This window comes from Centroberyx gerrardi, chromosome 9 (genome assembly GCF_048128805.1).
Source record: "Centroberyx gerrardi isolate f3 chromosome 9, fCenGer3.hap1.cur.20231027, whole genome shotgun sequence".
In the NCBI taxonomy this organism is placed as follows: Eukaryota; Metazoa; Chordata; class Actinopteri; order Beryciformes; family Berycidae; genus Centroberyx; species Centroberyx gerrardi.
The window spans coordinates 23,448,970-23,471,236 of record NC_136005.1 but is presented as its reverse complement, the minus strand read 5'-3'; the positions used below and the strand labels follow the sequence as shown (position 1 = coordinate 23,471,236).

General features: G+C 43.3%; 2 protein-coding genes across 3 annotated transcripts in view; one reads left to right on the top strand and one right to left on the bottom strand.

The window, feature by feature from the left end:
- Window positions 1–22,267, top strand: part of c9h1orf53 (chromosome 9 C1orf53 homolog) — a 485,525-nt gene that overhangs the window by 9,406 nt on the left and 453,852 nt on the right. The window lies entirely within an intron of this gene.
- sgip1a (SH3GL interacting endocytic adaptor 1a) overlaps window positions 1–22,267 on the bottom strand; it is an 88,557-nt gene that overhangs the window by 15,871 nt on the left and 50,419 nt on the right. Inside the window, exons 4-16 of one of the 2 annotated variants that reach the window (XM_078285833.1) lie at window positions 21,507–21,570; window positions 20,476–20,500; window positions 19,491–19,553; window positions 18,635–18,698; window positions 17,335–17,507; window positions 12,029–12,040; window positions 9,613–9,637; window positions 9,426–9,501; window positions 7,423–7,508; window positions 5,765–5,839; window positions 4,296–5,108; window positions 1,139–1,260; window positions 479–632 (exon numbers count right to left, since the gene is read on the bottom strand). In XM_078285833.1, the coding sequence (XP_078141959.1) occupies window positions 479–632; window positions 1,139–1,260; window positions 4,296–5,108; window positions 5,765–5,839; window positions 7,423–7,508; window positions 9,426–9,501; window positions 9,613–9,637; window positions 12,029–12,040; window positions 17,335–17,507; window positions 18,635–18,698; window positions 19,491–19,553; window positions 20,476–20,500; window positions 21,507–21,570 (1,752 nt within the window). Of the gene's footprint in view, window positions 1–478; window positions 633–1,138; window positions 1,261–4,295; window positions 5,109–5,764; window positions 5,840–7,422; window positions 7,509–9,425; window positions 9,502–9,612; window positions 9,638–12,028; window positions 12,075–17,334; window positions 17,508–18,634; window positions 18,699–19,490; window positions 19,554–20,475; window positions 20,501–21,506; window positions 21,571–22,267 lie in introns of those variants that run through there. The other variant, XM_078285832.1, reaches the window with a different exon arrangement.

Here is a 22,267-nt window from a genome sequence, read left to right as displayed (position 1 = left end):
AAATGAAGAAACCTCATACCGAGAGTAACTGGCCCCAATCCAAATCAAAGTGAAATCGAGAGTGATTGTAGTTTTTTTTTTTAGCGTATTAACAGTTATTCCAATGAAACTCCACTGAGGTTTTAGTTGTGGAGATAATGTAGCCACAGCCTACATGCACACATACAGTAGTTAATGGTGTATGAAAGATACACGCCACATGGCCAGGCGCACGGGCCATCACTGCTAGAAAACCGCCTGCATTTCTAGAGAAAAAATTTAAATATAAAGACGCAAGCATGACTCATACCTCGAAAACACAAACGCGCACAAGGCCAGCGGTTGTTTAGCGCATAAAATCGATAATAAACTTTTAGTTAAATTCAGCTACCACTGCTAGAAAACAAAACAACAAAACAAGTGGAGAAATACTGAACCCCGGTGACCACAGCCGACGGGCAACAGCAGCACAGCTAGTGATGGGCGATGGTGCACACACCTGACACAGACACCGAGAGCTCTTTACCGACGGTGGGGGTGGTGGCGGCGCTCAGGGAGTTGGTGGAGGAGATGGAGGAGGTGCTCTCGGCCCGCGCCAGGGGGGCGATGGGAGGGGGGCTGGCCGAGTGGACCGGCGGACTGAACGGACGATTCTGGAGAGACAGTAGGAGGGAGGAAAGATAAGAGTCAGACAGAAAAAGAGACTGTTCAAGGTTTTTCCCCCCACTGTATATCATCATTGGCTGAGGTTTTGGGTCGTACGCACGTAAACGTCATAACTCGGTCAGAATAACCAGGTTAAGCTCCGATTATGAGAAACCCGGTTAAGATGCCTGGCTTACTCTGATATCAAATGGGTTGCAGTGGCATGTAAACATCTTACTCCTTTCACTTTTGGTTTTCGCCAATGATGATGATGTGCTGATGTCAACAAAAAACATAGCAGTGAGCAGTACTTACTATTACTATTAGTATAGGGATCATCATTCCTTTCCTCTGTATTAGAAGCAACCTCAGTCAAATGTGTGTGTGTGTGTGTGTGTGTGCGTGTGGTGGGTGGGTGGTGTGTAGCTGGTGGCTGCACCTTTTCATACTTCTGGTGGCCGGTAGACTCCATGCATGTAAACGCAGCCACTGTTCTCATAACAAGACAACTTACCGCATCCCCTACAGTGGGCTTCCCTGGAGGCAGTTTGGGCCGTGAGGGAGGGCGGGGCGGAGGCGGCGGAGGGGTGGGGTTAGCCGATGACGGGGTGGCAGGTCGCACCGGAGAGGAGGAGCCTGCAGAGGAGAACAAAACATCAGCACACACAGTAGGGGCTTCTTCATCAACATCATAGAATCGCTCCACTTTTTACATGCTTGCTTCACTACTGCTGCACTGTTGCTCCATCTATGAAATGAATTGTTTGGAAACACCTGCAGTGCGAATGCAGGGCAGATGCTGACTGGAAAGACTCCATCTTTACAAGTATTTGACTATCTAACAGTGAAGATAATTGGAATGGCCTTTTTGTTATTTAAGCCCAATTGAAACAACAGATGTGCATACTTGAGCACAACAGATTTTTTCATTAATTAGAAAATGTCTAGAACCGTCTTTTCTCTTTGATACTTAGATACATAGATTTCAGGCAAAAATCCCAAATAATCCCAAATAATCACATTTTAAAATTATTTCGTAGAACTCCAAGTCAAGTGCAGCACAAACCTTTGCACAAGACAGTAATTTCAATGGTGCTTAATGGGTTTGAACTAAGTGGAACTAAATGGATCAGTCCCTTGCACTCTAATGGACAGGAGTTAAAGTAATTGAAGCAGTTATCAAATGACACCACAAAAACCATGCAATAATCTTGTAATTTGCTTGTATTCCTATGAGAGCTCGCACAAAACAGCACAGCCTTAACTCAACTCAGCCCCTCGCTGTTTATCTAAGAGGACGGTTTTCCCATAGTGGAGCGAGGCTTTCCGACCAAGAACTCCCGAACTCCTATAAAAGTATGTGCACTAAAAAATAATAATGTTCTAATAATGTTCTGCTAAAGTGAAATATGCCGTTAACTAGAAGGCACTCAAGAGAGCCACTGCCAATTCTCCAACTTGCTGCTACACTCAAAGTCATCAATCCTATCACTTAAATTTTAAGTGAAATTGATTTCTTGACCCTGCAAACATACCCTTAGGATTTGGAACAAAGTCTCTACCTCTGTTAGTTTCATAGTTATGACTAAAAATTAATAATTGTCTAATGGCGGAAATCCCAGATCACCACAAAAATCTTGTTTCTTGGCCCCGATAATTATCTGTCCACCAAATTTAATGGGAATCTGTTCATAGGTTTTTGAGATATCCTGCTGACAGGCAGACAAATAAACAAACTAATAGGGGGGAACACAACCTCCTTGGCGGAGGTAAATATGGGGAATTGTCACCGCTGTTCAGTTCAGTTAAACAATGGGGACGGTGCAGTCGGCCAAAAGGGAATTTGTAGAACTCCAATCAAATCACATCTTACTTTTAACCTCATTTATATGGATGCTACTGGTATTACTATTCATCTGACCGGTACAACGACCAGGAAAGTGTCACAGCGTCAGCCCCTCGCTGTTTATCTAAGAGGACGGTTTTCCCATAGTGGAGCGAGGCTTTCCGACCAAGAACTCCCGCTCTTATCCCAGCTCCGACGGCACGCTGTGTCAGCAGTGTGCTTGACAAGCTTTGGCTCCGGTTCTCTTTGTGTACTGTCATCATGAAGTGACCTTTAGTTTAGTTCAACACAATGTCTGGTCTCTCTAGATTACATATAGTCCTAGTCTCCATGCTCTGCTGTAGACGGCTTTCACAGCTTCAGAGGAAAGCTGACATGGAATGGAGGGACTGAAAGCAAATGCATATTTGGTGTTTTGAGAGGGGGAAGATTTCTCATACTCCTACTTTGACAGAAGGTCACTCAAATAACCCTGAGATGTCATCGGCCATCACTTACTTTTTATATAGGCTGAAGTCCCAGTTTTTCCCCTATGACTATTATTTCACTTCAGTTCTCCTTTAAAATCGCTATTTCACTTTAATAGAACACTTTCCCTTTTCAGCATCCACACCTCTAGAGAGGTTTAAGAGCAGGCAACCTCCAATTTGAGCTGTCCTGGGGGATCTGTTGTCACCACTGGCATTTGGGATTTTTCCAAAGATCTTAATATCAATAATTGCAACCAAGCAAAATGATTTCTTGAAAAGCATCAGTCTGTTTTAGTCTGTGCGCTCGGTATTAGTCACACCGTACCTCTTGGGAACCTCTGGCCTAATTTTGATGAATGTTCTCCATTGTATTGAGACTATCTCTCCACCCAGTTATATATTCTGTATCCCTTTAGATTTACCAGGAATTAACACTTTTGTCCCCCATATAATGGATATTTGAAATGTTCAGATTTTTTTGCCCCACAGGGTACACTATATGATTCATGCCTACATGTTCACTGTAGTCTTGTTGGTATAAGAAGAAAAGTTTTAGACTTGGTATTCATAATCAAAGTAATAAAGTGATGCTGACTACTGGTCCCCAGACCAGGGAACACAACCTCCTTGGCGGAGGTAAAAATGGGGAATTGTCACCGCTGTTCAGTTCAGTTAAACAACGGGGACGGTGCAGTCGGCCAAAAGGGAATTTGTAGAACTCCAATCAAATCACATCGTACTTTTAACCTCATTTATATGGATGCTACTGGTATTACTATTCATCTGACCGGTACAACAACCAGGAAAGTGTCACAGCGTATTCACAGTTCCATTTGTGTGAAGAGCTCCAGGCCCAGAGTGTGACAAACAGTCACTGTCCTCGGAGCATGCTTGGTATTATCTAGATGTGATTCAGCAAGTTTTTAGGGCACGGATTCAGACAGATTCAGACAATAGGCTTTTTCCCATCAATCTTAGCTCTAAGCGGCTTTGCCCTCTAGAGATTTTAGCAAAGACTCCAGATTCTAATGAAGATACTAATCAAGATTTTGGTTTTAAGGGAATTTCCCTTCAAGGGCCAAACACAGATGGTCAGGCCAGACTCTTTATTGACGGTATATCATTCAATTTCCACCATAACATTAATTTTCTGCACCTTGTTGCCTACAGGGATAATGTTCAAGAAACAGTGCTTTTGATCCCATATTGTAAGCAATTTGTCCTGGTGAGTCCCATTGGGCCGTGCTTTAGAAAACTAGCTACTTATGAGGTTGGACCTCATGGGAAAGGTGTGGAGGGGGGGTTGGACTTGGCAGCTATATCCCAGTAAGAGTGACCAATCATGGACTACTTACCGCTACCTGTGCCGCCACCTCCAGAGGTGGGACCCGGTGAAGACACCACAGCCCGGTAGGTGGGGGGAGGAGGTGGAGGAGGCGTACTCCGGCTGCCCTGACTAGCATCTTTGGGCGAGTTGATCGTTTCACCCGCCTCCTCTTTGGGTAAGGTGGCGTCTGGACTCTTGGGTTTTTCCTCCTGAGACAGGACAAGGGGCGGCGGGACGGAGCGTGTCGCAGTTTCCTCGGCAGCAGGAGGAGTCGCTGCAGGAGGAGTGGCTGCTTTGGGAGCAGGGACTGCTGGGACGCTGGGGGGCGAGTCAAGAGGAGGGACTGAGGCTTGGGGAGGGCAAGTGGGAGGGGACGCAGGCTCCTCTAGTGCAGGAGGTGGGGAGGTGGGTAAGGGAGGGGTAGGGTCTTCGGTCGGAGGGGGGACTGAGGGGACAGGGGGCGCAGTGGACTCCTCTGACGGGGGCGGGGAGGTCGGTAGAGGGGGCGCGGGCTCTTCTTTCGGGGGTGGGGACAGAGGAAGAGGAGGCGCAGGGTCTTCCGGAGGAGGCGGCGATGTAGGCAAGGGCGGGGCGGGGTCTTCAGGCGGAGGCGGGGAGGCAGGTAGCGGAGGTGCTGGTTCTTCTGGAGGAGGAGGGGAGGAGGGGAGAGGAGGTGCGGGGTCCTTTGGTAGGGGCGGTCTGTCAGACGATTCTTCGCTGAAGCAGACCCACTTGTCACCTTCATCTTCCCCAGCAGTGGTGGCCTCTTCTGGGCCGAAGATGTTGTCCAAGTCAGCTATCGAGGGCTTCCTGGTGGAACCCTCGGCTTCTGTTGAAACTTCTGAAACAGAGACAACCAATGACCAATCAATGACCAAGTTTATCAATAAGATGGCATTTTGCGCATGACATTAAAATCCCAATGCAGATAAAAGATGTATCTTGATGCATCTACATGTACTCGGATAATTTACACCTGTCTATAAATCATCATCTTTGAATCCTATTGAGACAAAATTCAATGCAAAGTGTAAATATAGTCTAGGAATATGATTGGGGATTGCTGGTTAGGTCACATGGCCTTTTAAATCCTACTATAAAATGAGGAAAACTCTGTCTGTCTGTCTGCATCCATTTTGCTCCTCAATGGGTTGGCCAATCAATCTGAAACTGCACATGGGCATTGAGCATTGGCATAGGCAGGGACTGACGAAGCTGATTTTTCCATTTTCCTAAATTGACGTTGTTTATGCGCATTTTTGGCAAGTCTGCGCGGAGTTGTGGTGCACGCATCCCCGGGTATGGACTAGTAACATAAATAGATAAAAGGACACAGGCAGACAGGCAGATAGACAGAGACAGATAAGACTGTCTCTGTCTACAGAGTTAGAGAAAGTTAGAGAGAGAGAGAGGCTGCTGAGATAAAGTGAAGAATTTTTGTTCCCAGTTGATGGTGTGATATAGAGGGCGTCAGGAAGAGATGAGAGGGTTTCCTACCGGTGGCGTCCGCAGAGGGGGGGCCGGTCGTCGGGGGAGACGTCGGGACGTTCTTGGGTGGAAGCGGAGGCGGTGCTGCAATGATATAATCAGTAAAAAACATGAGAAGCCCCATCAGTGTTAACAGGTGCCCCCCTGGAGGTTAGTGCCTATCCAACCCCAGTGGTTTTCAAGAGCAGGTTGGGATTAAAATGAAAAAAACAGTCTCCAAATTTTTCTGACGAAAGCAGTGGCGTCAACCGCTGAGGGTTTTTGACTGGATACATTTTGCATGAGATATCTGGCTATGTAGCGTTGCCAAAGCCTTCAAGTCCTTACAACCTGAGGCAGTATGCTAGTAACCTAAAAAAACATTAGCCTGCACAGCAGCACACAAATTCTTTTAAGGTCATGACAAAAAGCTTTAGAGAATTTGGGTCCATACAGAAAAAGCAGTAACGCCACTTGTCAAACGTTACACCACATCAACTCGGGGGGAGGGGGAGGGGGAGGGGCAATCCAACAAACCAGCAACCATGCGACACAGTACATTCACCACCATGCCAAATGTGGGGAGGAGGCAGAGGAGGTGGTGAGGGAGTCCAAGTATTGAACCTCTCCAATCCAATAAGCCACGACCAACATTGAATCATCCGTCTGTGAAATGACTAATGAAATGAAGGAGGTTAGCGTCGGCTGTTTAGAAAGAGAGGGAGAGTGTTACTGCCACACTCGTTCACAGTCTCTCTCTCCCCCAGCTCAGTGTGCCGGTCCACTCGTTAGTCGGCTGATGGGGGGATTCATGAGGTGAGTGGATGGGTCCGTGCAGTCATTCCAGGGAGAGGAGGAGGTGCAGCACAGTTAGCGGGGGAAAAATACAACTTACTTCCGGTGGGGAAGGGTCTTGTCAAAGTGGACTCTGGTTCTGACTCAGGAGCCCCCCACACATCGGACCCAGACAGAACCACTAGGTTCAGGAGGGGACAGAACATAGAGGTGGCATCATCACTAAAACACGTCATTAACCTGCAGCGTTTTCTCATCCTATATTTATTTGTCTGAATGAATGTATAAAAAAGGGAATTTGTGCTGTGTTGATGTTAGCTATGCCTCAAAAGGCAGTTGCGTAACAGCTGAGAGGCTCTTCCCCCAGCATGCATCACTAAATCCTACAGGACTGGAGGAAGAGTGGGTGAGGGCAGAAATCTACATGTTAACAAGCACCGCTGAGCACCAAAATGAAGTCCTGGCACCAATCTGAACTTTGACCTTGGCAAAGACAGATGGAGTGAATCGACAAGTGCAGAGTGAGCCTGAAGGAAGGATACTGATGTTAGCAAAAGGGGAGGGGGGGGGTGAGAGAGAGGGAGAGAGAGACAGAGAGAGAGAGACAGAGAGAGAAGAGAAGGTATCTGCTATGACAGCCAAGCAAGGCTTAGCTGGCAGCCTTAGAGACAGTAAGTGTCATAACGTGTTCAGCAGGCCTTTTTCATTGCTCATACATCTTGACACAAAAAAACACTGGTATAAATTGTCAACACACATACAGACAGACAGAGACGCACACGCAAAGACAGAAACAGAACGTTAAGGAAATACATGCAGAGGGAAGAAGAATTTGTTTCCCTCTGCACACAGAGGGAAGCGGCTGTATATCTCAAATTAAAGAAAAGAGTTACCTTCAGTTTTCTGTTCTCCAAACGCTGTTTCCAGCGGAGGCCCAAATAAGGCTGTGGCGTCTTCAGGGACTGGTGCTTGTTGACTGCTGCGACAGAGGAGACAAAGATATGAAAAGGAGTTTTATTAAAATGCAGTTGGTTCATTTTAGGCTGTGTCATTTCAATGCAACTTTTATCAGGATGCATCAAGTGACAGGTCTGGCAGGTCGCAAAAATGCTCTCATTTCTATCAGATCTTCAAGATATATGAAGATATTGAAGTGGTCGGGCTCTCATTGTGATCAGAATACTATGTAGTCTGGAGGTAATCCAGCCGCAATGTGTATAGAGTAATGTGAAGTGATAGAGAGTGAGAGCAGGAAAAAGTAACTCAGGCAAATATTAAATAGCCACAGGAGACTCGTAGCGTGTGGATGCATAGCGATCTTTAGAATCAGATCTCAAAAACTGCACTGAAATACCAAGCATAACCATAGCCATAGTTTCAGTTCAGTTTCAGTACTATCTTTGTTTGTATTTTGGGGGGATATGGAAGTATGCTAACATTTTTTTCAAGCAGTCGTCGCAATATTCTCACTGTGGTGGCCCAAAACTCCTGAAGTGGAAACTGAGAAATTACATTTACCCCGCATCCAAAATCTCTTGACTGGAGCCAGACAAAAGCAAAAGTTTCAGTTAAAAACAGAAGAATATCCACTGTGTATTTTTTAGCTGTCCCACTAATGTTCTTTTTCAGAAAAATCTAGTTATAGTTTTGGATGTTTTTATAGTTATCGTTGTAGTGGGAACACAGATATTCTATTTACTTAGAATTATTTGATTTTTTTATTTATTTTTTTATTTTGTTTATAGTTATCTTCATAGTCATCGCTCTAGATGTGAATGGGCCTTTAGGGTGGATAAACACAGTGAGAGCTCTTGCAGATTCCTTGAACTTATTAAGCATATAGTTGCCCTCCTGACAAACTATTTTTGATAACCTCTGAGAAAAAGCGATTGTTTCATGTTTCGGTAAGGTGATTATCTGTAAAACATTAGTCTGACTTGGTGCTTAAGTTGTTAGGAAACCATCAATTGTCTATTGTCTTGTTGGTTCAATCAAAGGTTCCCATACACCCAGGATTCTGGAACCTTCTTGGCCTAGGACCCAAAGAAGTAATTTAATCTGTTGACATGGGATCATGCAGGCTCATGAATCTATCACTACTATTGTCATGTGGAGATCAACCAAAAGTAAGCCCACAACCCAGTTTGGGTCCCAACTCAAAGAAACCAAGCCATACAGCTACAATGGAAGTTTAAATTCTTAAATCACATGCAGAAGGAATCACTGAACCAGGACTAACATGGGATGCTGGTGAAATGACCAAGAATATTATAACAATGTGGAAAGGGAAAAGTTTTTAGGGGAAAGGGGACATTTTCAAATCTTTGAGAAAATCTTCAGCTGACTGAATGAGGCAGGTGAATAAAGATGTTGGCCTATTGGACTGATTAGTCCCACAGCTCGTCTGCACATGGCAGAATGCATCATGGTTGGATAGGCTGGCCAAATTCCCAAAAAGGCAAGAGCTGATGCTGATGTGTTGCACTGTGTGACAGGTAATGAGCTCAAACCGGGACATTGACACTTGATGCACCCAGTCAATTCAAAATGTAAATCCAACTGTCATCCAGTTGCTGATGACAGTGCTTTCATTCTCAGTGATTTCCATAGAGGAATGTTCTGTCATAACAGCATTCCATTTTGAATTCTTAATGTTAATAAGAAAAGGTACTTACTGAATTTAAAGGTGATATGTGACACATTAACTGTGAGACAGTATGATTACTATAATTGCTTTACGGCACAAATAGATATTGCTTTATAGCACAAAACAGGAAGAGGGTGCTGTTCTTCCAGCACAAATGGAGCTAAAACATACAGAGTTTCTCAAAACAGCAGATATGGGAACTAGTGAAAGGCCTCTGGACAAAAATCACTTCCAACATGAAACACACACCTGGGGGCTTGGGGTGCTGGAGCTGGTGTGGGGGCCACAGTGGGTACAGAGCGTCTCGGTCTAGCGATCTCTTCACCTGCAAACACAAATTAAAGCTGTTCACTTCACCTGCCTCTTGCACCACTTTGTACTAGTTCACCATCATTAAAAATAAGGTGCAGAAACAAAATATATGTTTGATACTCACTGGAGGTATTCCTTTTCATCACACCCTGTAACAAGAAAAATGATATTGAAATGTAAAGACCCAAAGAGAAAAACACTCAGAATGTGAACAGCAAAGTGAAAGCACAGTGAAAGTGATAAATCACCACCACATGTGTGCAATGTTGCGTGAAGAGCATCAATTCTGCCTTCTACTTATTTATTACTAAAATTCACATCTGACACTGTCCCCTATAGCAGCTTTTAAGACTGTAGGACCAAGCCCAACATTCATTGGAAATGCATTGTAAAATGTCAAAAATGTATGGGCATCAAATTTTCATTTAATTGTGAAAAAGCTGTGTGGTTTTAACAGAACAGTGACATAGTTTGTCCAGTAGTGAAGGTCGAGAGATGAGCTCTAGCCTCAGGATGACTTAATCAGATGAGACCAGTGGAGCTTCCTGCTTAGCTACCAGCTACACAGCAGCGGGCATGACTAACACACACAGATACACTGACAGCATGGGAATGGTTGCTTCTCTCTTTTGAAATTTTAAAGTAGTTACTATACACTAGCTACAATGTTGGTGACCTGATTTTGTCCTTCGGAGCTAAATATTGCAGAAAAAAACCTCTGGCAGCTGCATTTCTGCTCTGAATTCACTTTTTATCTCTGATATTCATAATGGATATGGGCATTTTAGTGACAGCTTTATGAAAAATAGTTTTTGTATGAGTGATGTTTTGCGATTTGTTGAACATTTTGAAGACAATATTGGGTTAACTGGAGATCTACATCCTTACACGACCTACAAAAGTAGTCCAAGTAAAGACAGGTCAACATTACTGAAGTTGTGGCAAAATTTGTATTCCCTAACAAATGTGTTTCCCTGGTGGTGTGCCCTTGTTTTGTCCTCGGTGTGTGCTGTTGTTTTGTCAATGCACAAGGAAATGATTGTGATGGAAATGTGCTTAATAAATGACAAGTATAGAAATATGAACTAATGTGTAGCCTGGACACTGCTTGTGGTTTGAGATAAGAGCACAATTAAGCGATCATTATAAAGCCACTACTACGTCGGTTACTTTTTCAAGGCTACTGCCATTCTTTGTAACCACATGATCCCATTGCTTTACTGTTTGAAAAGTCAGCGATAGGAAAACAATTCACAAAAACTGAAATGACTTTGTTCTTTTCTGCCCTGGTATGAAATCAAGAAAAAGACACTGCCAGGGGAAACACATTTTTCAGGGGACACAAATTGGCACAACACCCGGCTAGCAACAGATCTCTCCTACTCCGACTCAACTCTGCTCGGCTGCTTTCCCTTCATGTGTCCTGACAGCTGGGATGCTGCAAAAACTAACCCCAGCCTTTTTATTGCTGTTGCTACTGCATCCACGTATAACACAGCATACTATAACTGTCTGAATCTTATCTGATCGCTAGCTAGCAATAGCTAAAGTTTGCTAAACATGCTGTTTTTAGCAACTACGCTAAACAATATGACCTAGTGACTGATATGACGTCATGCAAGTACTATGGATGGTTATAGAGTTGTGAGGCATCAGATGGTAAAGGGATTGTTTAGTTTTGTTTTACAAAAAAATCATTTTTTCTGTCATTAGGGACACAGTCTGAACTGAGTACTGTTCCAGTAATCACTCCCAAGGCACTGCTCATGCTCAGTAACAACAACATAGTGGCAGGATAGAAAATGGCAGACTGGCAACTAGGTAAATTGCTGCTGTCTGAAATAAGCTAACTGTGGTGTAAGCAAGATGTAGGGGTCACAGGAAAAACACTAGACAGCCTTCAGATGCTCTTGAAGCATCAAGCTAACCCAGGTAATACACTCTGTGTTACAGTGAGATAGAGTGAAAGAGAAAGGTAAAAGAGAAAAGGATTTTGTTGTTAGTGAGGCAACAACACATATTATCAGCTCTCTTAAACACGCTGTGTGAGTGTATGTACGAGTTCACCATCACAACAAGACACGACAGGCCAAGGACGGCAGAAGCCAGAGAAGGAGAGAGAGGAGGGAGGGGAAGAGAGATGAGGAGACACGGAGGGGAGTGGCTGAAGGAAGACATCAAAGGGGCCCAGCTGTTAAAAGTGCAAATTTACTGCCACCACAGAAACCACGCTGAAGCCAATAAAGATTCAAAAACAAGAACACAAGCACACTAGTAATCTTGCTTGTTGATCTATGTAGAGTGAAAAAAAACATGTTTCATTCCACATAGAAATCTTGGATATTCATTTCCGAGTCTGGAGAACCCAGAAAATGATATAACGTGTATAAACTAAATTTTGACCCCACTGAACCCACCTACTGTATCTTCCCTCTACTTCACCTGACTCCACAGACAAGGTGAGAAGCAAAAAAGGGACAAAGAGCATGTGACATATTTTACCCCCCGACCCCAGGGAGACGGCGGAAAAGGACACTTACCGGGCTACGTCTCTGTGACCAGCAAAAAGGAAGAGAGAAGAGACACCTGGTCAGAGAGTGACAAATCAGTAAAGCAGACATTCATATGCATCTGGAGACTGGCAGCAGGAGGAAGAACAAGGAGCGGCTAGTCTCACTGCTGGTATGTACCGCTAACACTGTCTGGTAGTGATAATACGGTCCTGTCTATTGTTCCTCCTGTGGTTTAAAGAGAGCTTTCATGTGTTCATCTATGAGAAATAACTAATACAGCCTACGCATTTTAAGTAGCCTAATATTATGGCATTAGTTCTGAGTATAAATGCTCATAGGTGGATAAATCCTGTATGATTAAGTGGGGAGCAGAGAAGAGCTGGGGATTATTATTCACACGTATATTTGTGTGTGTGTGTGTGTGTGTGTGTGTGTGTGTGCTTTGCCCACATATCCGTAAATATGTGGGTGTGTTTCTGTGCGTGTTGAGAAACAAAGCATGGCTATTCAAAGCCCCCAGACAATCAAGGATATTGGCCCAATTCTCTGATGTCATCTGTGGACCTGCTGTGACTGGACATCATTCAAAACATCCTGTGGTGCTGCTTCACTCTCTTCCCTCTCCTCCACTCCTCCTATCGTCTCCTCTTCCTCCCCTCATCCTCATCTCCCACCATTGACCATCCATCCCATTAAATTTCTACCATTTCCGCCTTTTGAGTTTCCTTTCATTTCCCCCTCCAGTCTCCCTTCCGCCCCTCGATCCCTCCGTTTCTGCCGGAATTCTCTCCATCTGCCTACGTCACACCCACCTTGCATCATCCCTCTCTCCCTCCATCCCTCCTTTGTGCATTCGTTCCAGTTGTGCAGTGAGCCATGAGTGATTAAAGTGATGTAACAGGAGGGCGGGGCATGCTGGTGAAAGGATTAATTCCATTGGATACACTGGCGCAGCAACGTGTGCGTAGCAACGTGTGCGCAGCAACGTGTGCGCAGCAGCGTGTCATCGCCAATCACTGTCTGCTTGCTGCATGTAATCAGGAAGAACACCAGGAAGTGGCCAGACCCAGACTATGACCTTTTGACCTGGGTCAGGGACTAACTCTGATGGTACAGTGCTCATTTGAACAGAGCTTCAATACACACAGTGTGGAAAAAAAAAATAGGGCACCTAATTTGCCACCCCAGCAAAATTTTCAATATGCTCCAAGAAAGACTCTGATGATCTAAGATCTGACCTAGATCTTTAAATTTAATGGGGTGGTTTGATTGGTTAAATCTTCATTTCCCCTCTAAGAGTGCAATTTTTGCTTCATCCTGCAATGGCTCTCGGACATCGTTAAACCTTCCTCCCTGATTCCATAATGAACTACTGCGATCTCAGGAGGCATAACAGTAACTTACTCTACCCATGCTAATGACCTGGATTCTTTTGTTATTGTTATTACCATTCCTGCGCCAGACCCTCAAATGATGAGTTGATGAGATAATGATGAGATAGCCTCTGTGCCCTACAGAAACCTTGTATCTCTGTAACTGTAACTGTAGCTGTAACTGACAGCTGATGTATTCTCCCATGTTTAAAATACAGTATGTTTCATGCCTGGGACCAAGCCAAACAATTAATAGTGTGATGTAAAATGTCAAAGATCCAGGAAAATAAACGGGAAAATCAACCACTTTTTCGTAATTTCTCACAAATGACTTTTTAGCTTAAATTTAGGTTTGTGGTGAGCAGTGTCATGAGAAGTCGTGCTTTGTGTGTTCTTACACACAATCAGCAACAATGGTCCCGTCTACAGGTGTATTAAGAAAAAACTAGCTCATGTTTCTACTGACACCCATGCATTTGTGACATTTCATCTTTTTTCTGTGTTTTTTATGCCAGGGTCATGAAACATTTTCTGACTCTGGGGGACGTTGTCTGGACAGTGACTCACTGAATCTGGGGTCCAGAGCAGCCTGTAAAGTGACTGACTCACGATTCCCCATGGAGACCTGGCTTCTATGTGGCTGGCATTATCAGCAAAGTAATATGCATATCTTCAAAATGAAGTCTTTCTGGGTAAAATGTTGGAAGGCAATAAGGAGTGGGAGCTGATATGTCTCCTGTAGATCTCTCCTTTTTTTCAAGATTTCATTTTAACTCCATCTCTGACCTTTCCCTGGCTTCCTCTATTGCTAGTAGCCCTATTATTTAAGCTGAGGAACTGGAAGGTAAAGAACTGGAAGCTAAAGACTCCAGAACCAATTAAAATCAGATTTAAGAGGGCTTAGTCAGCGGAAACAACTTCAAAGACAGCACCCTCGTACTCCAAGTACCAAGGCGCACAAATCTACACACATGTGCCACGAAAATGCTGAGCAGTCTCACACATGCACATACCTTCACATAACAACACAAAGAAACACACTCACACTAAAAGGGTAGGAGGACACAGCAATGGGTATTACAAAAAAGCAATGATACCAACACATTTGCACCACAAATTTTGGACCAATAATAAGGCCTACAGTAAATGTAGACCAGGAAATTCTGTTTGATATCCAGTTTTATGATAAAAAGCATGTATAACCAAGCAGTAAGTTCACAGATAGAGAAAGGGTGAGAGAGTAAGAGTCAAGAAACAGAAAAAAGAGACAAACACAACAGCATGCAAAGAAAAGTCTTACCGGACTCCTCTACAGAGGTTAGCATCATTAGAGGCAGCAAAAGACAGAGAGACGAGAGAAAGAGATAAAAAGGCAGAGATGGGTGGAAGAGGAAGGAAAGAAGAGGGGATAATATTATTATCATGGGCAATTCAAAGCAAAGTGTGTGTGTACAATGTATATAAGTTAATTCTAATAATCAACAGACAGATAAATCAGTCAATCATTCATCCCTGAACCCACATGCTGCATGATCTGACATTTATCCATTCATAGAGTTATACTGAGCGTGTTTACATGCACACGGTATTCTGGACACCTCACATCCTGGCTAAGGCTTTATGTGAAATAAGCTGTTAACATGCATCTTCATATCCCACTCACTAGACGTGCAAACATGAATAATACATGAAGAATATGCCAAATATTACCATGGAAACTGAGCTTTTGCATGACTGCTAAAAGTAAAAGTAAATGTTGTGTATCCATGTACCTCAGCGTCCGAGATAATACCTGTATATTTTTTGTATGTTATTCAGGTTTCTCATAATTGGGATAAGAGCTTGTCGAGGTTTTGCAAATGGGATGTTGTGTTTACATGCAGAAACTCAAAAACAGAACTCTCATAATAATCAGATAATGGCGTGTAGAGCCACTCGGTGATTAGTGATGGGAACCTCAATGATACTCGACTGGCTGTGGGCTCTTGTCAAGTGTAAGTCTTGTTTTGTGGATGGAATTTGTTTAGCAGACTGGTTCAAGGTAAAGCGAAAACTAGTAAAAAGTGGAAAGAAGCAGTGTTTGCATGTGGAGGCATGTGGATGTGGAGGTTAACATTTGGCCTCTGTCCCTCTTTTCATCAGACCATTTTACAGTCAGTCCATAGCCAAGGTTACCTAGTGTTGCCAGGGCCCAGGGACGACCACGTGACTCATGTAATTTATGTGTGAGGGAAAAGCTGGAGTTCCTGAATTCTGTCCAAGCAAACTTGGGTGCTTGATAGCCGAATGCAGATGCTAATTGGAACTGGTAGAGGTGAGCTACAGAGAAAAGCACTGCTTGGCAAAAAACCCCATGATAAATCCACAATAAAAGATGCCAATTTGCTTCTTCATTAAGTTACCAAACAAGCCGTAACAGGCTGTCCAGAGTGCTAAAACACACTGTAGATTACATACTGTAGGCTGGCACCCTGGCTAAAAGAGCTGGGCCTCATACAGTGTATGGGTCTAAGAGTCAGAGTGGTGATCTTGGTTAATGTGCAGGTCACTTGACCGCATTATGTGAATTTCACTATGACGTCAATTATCTCAGATCACCTCTCCTGTTGTAAGATAAAAAAAAAAATCATACAAGCCCTGGTCACCACTATAACACCACAACTCAAACAGTCAATAATATAACCCCAAAAAATCTGTGTTACCTTATCTAGGACATTCATTTTTGAAAATAAAAGAATCTGCTATCTGCATCATATGCTGTCAAACTTGTGCTGGCTTTGTGAACAACAAGCCTCTAGATGGCAATCAATCAATGTCTCCCTATCGACATCATCAACTCAGTCCTCAAGAACTACACATGCACACACACACACACAAACCAACCCACACAATCATTTGTCACATCAAAAGCACTGATCAGGTTAGCAAGTTTAGCAGGTGACCGTACCGAGGCTGGATGAATTATTAAGTCCTGAGGCTCATATGACCACAGACAGTCTCACTGTACAGCAAACTAACACATAGGTTCACTGTGCCCACTTTCCTACCTGAATTATTCAAGGCTGACACCCAAGCTAACTGTCCCCACTGCAGAATGGTACACATTATGGGTAACAGTTGGAAAGGCAGGGGAGGCTAAAGCCTATTCTGAAGTAGCTTGTGGCTGACATGCCAAAAATCTACTAATCTGCTGCTAATTAGAGGCTTTATAAAGGGGATGTGTGTTTTAATTCATCTTCTTCTCATCTTCAAAAAGCCGAACTTATCAGCTGAACTGCATCAATTCAAACAAGAGCATCACACCCTGCTATTTGGCAGCGACATGTTGTCAGATGGTTTCTGTTGCGGTGGGACATCTGCCTTGTGTTCACACAAGTACACCGACCTAAACGGGAGAGCACTGAGGTCAGAGTGGAAGTCACTGCCAGCATTGCCCGAGTATCACAGGCATTACAAATTAAGTAGATGGCATTCAAACGATGGCGCAATCAGCTGACTTACTCTCGCTAAATGGATATGGATTCTTATTTCAGCCTAGGATCCAAACTGGAGACATTTAATCTTGCTGTGGCGCACTGGCTCATTAAAACAAACTAGTTGTGTCGTCATGTGGAGACCCACCAAATGCAAGTCGGCGACCCATTTTGGATTCCCCACCAATCATTAAAGAAAACACTGGGATAGAGGATATGGATTGCGGATACAGATGGGATGGGCTCTGTAAACACTCCATAGCAGGCGCAACGGGGGCACAGCATGCACAAATGCTTCAAGACAAGCTGCTTTGGGAAAAACAATCTTCAGAGAGTATAGGGAGCAATATTAGCCACATTCAATTATGCAAGATGACATGTAAACATTACAGTACATACTGCACACACACACACACACACAGACCCACAAATGTACACACACCACACACGTCATAACTGTACAGACAGCAGCGTCAGAGCTACTCACCAGAGGAGACGGGGAGAGAGCTATGTTGCCTATGGAGGCTTTCAGTTCGTCTACCGAGGGAACCGCCGCTGTGCAATCTGACGGCAACGGCTTGATCTTGATTTTGAACCTTTTCCGGTGGTCCTCCTCCCCTTCCGACTCGTCAGAGGAGAAGAAGTGGGACTTCGTTTTGGTGCCAGGAGGTAACCGGGTGTCAAGGACAGCAAAGGTTCCATAGTTCACTATTTATTTGCCATTTTGGGTATACAAGCTAGAAATGGTTTGAGGTTAAATTTAAATGAGGCTTTAAAGAAATTAGCAGTTTTTAGTTAAGTCAATTCATTCAATGTACTATGATCAAAACCAAAATTTCCCCACTCACCACTGCTAATAAATAGCAAGTGGAAACATTGATCTGGTATTACATGTAACGCACTTGCCACATAAAGCCATTCTGACTCTGACCTAACACAGATATAAGCTTAATTGTGTGCATGCCTGCCCTTTTTCATAGTGTGTGTGTGTGTGTCGGTCTAAATCAGTCCACATTTTCAGCCTGCGGTCAGTCTATCAGGAGGTAATTGCAGTGAGATGAACATCATTTCACCTTTATAACAAACAGTAAGTGGAGAGACAATAGAGCATCACTTCCGCTCAATACTAGCTGATGGTCTGGGGTAACAGTGTATTGATTAGAGGGATATTTTCACGCTTTAGACTAGAGAGGCTATGGAGCTTTTCTCAACCACGTCTCTGAGAGCTGCTGTGCACGTCTGGTGAGTCGACTGTGTGACTCACATGCTTTTATTAGAGTGATATACATTATGCCTTGTTACCTTTATTTAGATCTGTGTTAATTGTATGTGGTTACACTTTGTTTAGCAGTTAAAGCACTATACATTTATCACTGCATGTCAAGTAATCTTCTTGTTTTGATTTCACTGGGATTAATTTTTGTGTAGATGTATAGATTTGTGCATCGATTGTGTTAAAAGGGACTTTATTATAGATGTGATTATAGATTTGTTTTGACGGTGATGGCAGCCACAGCAGGATTTGAGGGGGGAGGAGAGGGGATGAAATGCATCCCACGTAACTGAGATTAACTATTCAATTCAAGAAACTGACCTTCCTTGTCAATATAAACAAATTGAATAAATTGAAAGAGGAATACTAACTAACAATGCATTTTTAGGTAGGCTGGGGCACAAATAAAACTATTAAATTATTTTCAAATTTAGGAACCTGGCAAAGAAAAATAATAGGCTAAAATTCATAACGTCAAGGTGTCCCAGTACAAATCAAGCCCTGGTAAGGATATCTCCCCCTTCTGTCTCGTCATCAGGTCTGATGCTGTAGCCCTCTTCATCCACTTCAGGAGAGTTCTGAAACACATACAGTCGGTCAATGTAAACCAGTTAAAATGGCCTCTGCACGCTGTGCTCAGTAATATATCGCTGTGACATTAGTGGTGCAACAATCTAATGCTAGCAGAGAAAAAAACAATTGTTACAAAGAGTGCTGCAGCTCCATTAATCTGCTTTGTGTTTCCATCTAGTCTGGACTGGGTGTTCTGGGAGATATGTTGACAGAAAACTGCTGACAGGGAACTATATAATGTAGCGTATATGGTTTCTGTTTCAATTCAACTAACAATGGCATGCTCAGAGGATAACCAACACTGATTAGCCTCCGATCATAACAACTGCTAAGTTCCCTGCTTAATGACACATAACCTTTTCAGCCTGCAATTTCTGTGAGTTTGTCGAAAGCATATTGACTAAGCCATGATGTGGATCTATAATGATATAGCTGCAATAGATCAAGGCTCATCAAAATGTCATGCTCATAGTTTAACCAGCTACAAGTAAATACAGCTATAGCTACACAGCAAATGACCAAAAAAATGAAATCCATCTACTCGATTTACCATCCAGAACTCCTTTCTAACCTGTTGTGTCTACAAATTTGTCAATGGCATATTGATTTTGCCATGATATGGATCAATACTACTGGCTGCAGGAGAAGATTATGGTGAAGGTAGTAAAATGTAAGCAAAGCGGTGGCATTAAAAATAGCATGAAAACAGAAAAGGTGAGTAGGTGCCGGGTGAACTCATAGATAACATATCGATAAATTAAAATAAACTAAAATCCTAGACTTGGGGTTTTACTTACATATCTGTCCCAGTCAATCTCTCCATAGAAGCCATTGGGAGCCCCGTTGGTCTTCCTCTGAGACTGAGAATAGGAAGAAAGCATGATGAATATCACAGCAAATAGTGAAGGTGCAAATACACATGCTGCACTACTGTACTACCAGGGGAAGAGTCTCTACTCTATGTTAGCTAGAATGGAACTACGGTGCAGCTAATTCTGCCCTAAATACCTTGTTCCTGTGTACCTCAGATACTGCGTCACATAGGAGATTGTCCCCCAGTCCCTTACTTTGGATATGGTGTCTATAGGTGCACATATATTCTCTATTTTGAATCATTCTCCTTCTGGTTGCATTTCTGACTATTTCAAGATGACAAGCATCCTCTCTCTCCCTTGATCCATCAGTCTTTACTAACTAGAAACCTATTTCAAGAAAGATTTCAGTCTGTTACTAATGATCTCCTGATGATGATGATGATTATTATTGTTCAACATGCTGCAAATAGCCTAAGGGTGGCTATGCTGTACAATATCTTCAGATTTAGGTCTCTTTATGCTACCCGAAACAAACAAAGGACTCCGGGGAATATCTTTTGCACCAATTTCTTTCCACAAGCTTTCTCAGAGAAATTGCTAATGAGAATACAGCCGAAGCAGCAACAATGGTGACTGATTAGTTCGAGAACCTATTGTGCTGTGAGTGTCCACTCTAAGCTCTACACACTATACTATTGTAGGGGTTAGTCTACTCTAGTGTTCAGTACCGATTCAGCCTCTTGGGGATCCTGGCAGGTGAAAAGAACACAGAAAATGAAAATGGGCTATCATTCAATTCACCAATCCATCCATCAGTGCAAAGCCTCCTTTACATACACTTAGATAGGCCATAAATTCACCAGACTTGATTTCTTCCAATAACAATGCACTACATAGATTGAGGACTATTTCACAGGTGAATGAACCAGCTCATAAATATTAAATATGTTAAATATTCTATACTTACACCCCCGTCTCTGTCTGGGGACCCCCTGTGAGAGTTCAAGTAGGGAAGAGAGAAGCAGAGGCAGAGAGAGGGGAACAAAACAAGAAAGAGTAAGGATCTTGAAAGTTACTCAACATGTGAGCTCTTCATTTACAACTCAAGTGCTTCGCTAATTATAGCGGAGCAGAAATCCTCGCTGAGAACAGTCAAAAGGGGTATTCATGGAAAACCCTTACACACAACCAAACTCGCACACATGTACCCACACACTCATTCACTCACTCACGAATCAAAACACCCACAGACATCACTGTAACTGCACCCAAACCATGTATGCCTTTGGTATCTCAGTCCCAATTTCAAACAGGCTGAACACTCATGGAGAAGTATCATGCTCACAAAGATTCAGCAGGTTGACCAAGTCCTTACAGTATATTGGTCACATAAAAATACAAATAAAAAAGACCACATGTTGCAGAATTACAGCAAATTAAAATCTAATCCTTTCCTCTACCAGGTTTATTTTTGATCCTGTTGTGTTTGCATTATTTTAGGGCATTTCTGCTAAGTGACAGACTTGGTGATGTACATTATAGATGGTCAGCTGGATGCAAACATCCAATGTCACAAGTAGATTACACTCCGTAGTTTGCAGATCCATAACAACATACTGTAACAGCAGTGACACCATTCAGGATTAATGGATCCCAAGTCCGCTGTCATCAGCTGAGGCTTCATTCTGACTCAACCTCAACTGCTTCACTCTTGCATGGTTAATGGAAGCAGTCTAACCTGTATTGGACTTGATCTTGACTAATCCTTTAATTGTTCTTACTTGTACTAATCCCTTTTTCTGTTGTAATATATATGCATGGTCTGCTGGTAGAAATCGTATCTTAATTATTTTTTAAATAACGCCATTGGATTCTGTCTGAGGTTTCAGTCTGCTCTCCGCTCCATTGCGCAGTGTTTGCTGTGGATATTTTCAGCAGCTGAACCAGTAAGATGTCCTGTGCTGGGATGAGACACCAGGAACCAGGAGTAGGACTTACGTGGAGTCATTGTCCTTCTCTTTCTTCCGTATCCCGAAGGCCTTCCTGGTACGTTTTTTCAATCCTGAGGAGAAAACAGAGGAGAGAGGTGAGATATTGTGTGAGGGAGCACCAAAGGCATGACTACAGGGGTTGGTGTGTGTGTGTGTTGGGGGGTTTGGTGGGGTCAGCTGTCCGGCATCTGAGGGCCAGATCTATCAGCCAGTAGATTAAAGGCGAGGTTTTCATGTATTATTGAGTGACTGACTGCAGCGGGAAGGCAAACAAACTCTCTGTCGGTACTAAAACTGCCTTCACGGTCGTTGCAGATGGATCGAGGGCCTCGCAATTCTCAAGGCATGGTTTCTGATCGGAACATCCATCAGCACTGTCGAAATCAATATGCCAAACATTTAACAGAAATAACCCCACGCTGACTTGGAGCACAGAGGAAACGAGGTCACACAAAACTCCTTTTGGCTATCATGTTACATAGGTGGGTGAGCTGATGTACTGGTTAGACAAACAGTCTGGAAGATGGCGAGACTGACTTGGGCCGCTCTCCTTTCCCTCCATAGCTTGTCAATGTGTACTTGAACAAGGTACTGAACCTCCACCTGCTCCAGTACAGCTGCTCACTGTCCTGCAATACAAAACTATGTGTAGGCAACAAATGTGAGAGTGTGTATAACCATCCATTAGCCTACAACTATTCCTCTAGACCGCTGCTTTTCAATAGTGGTCTGAAGCCCTCTCCAGATGGCATTAGTGTTACCAGAGGA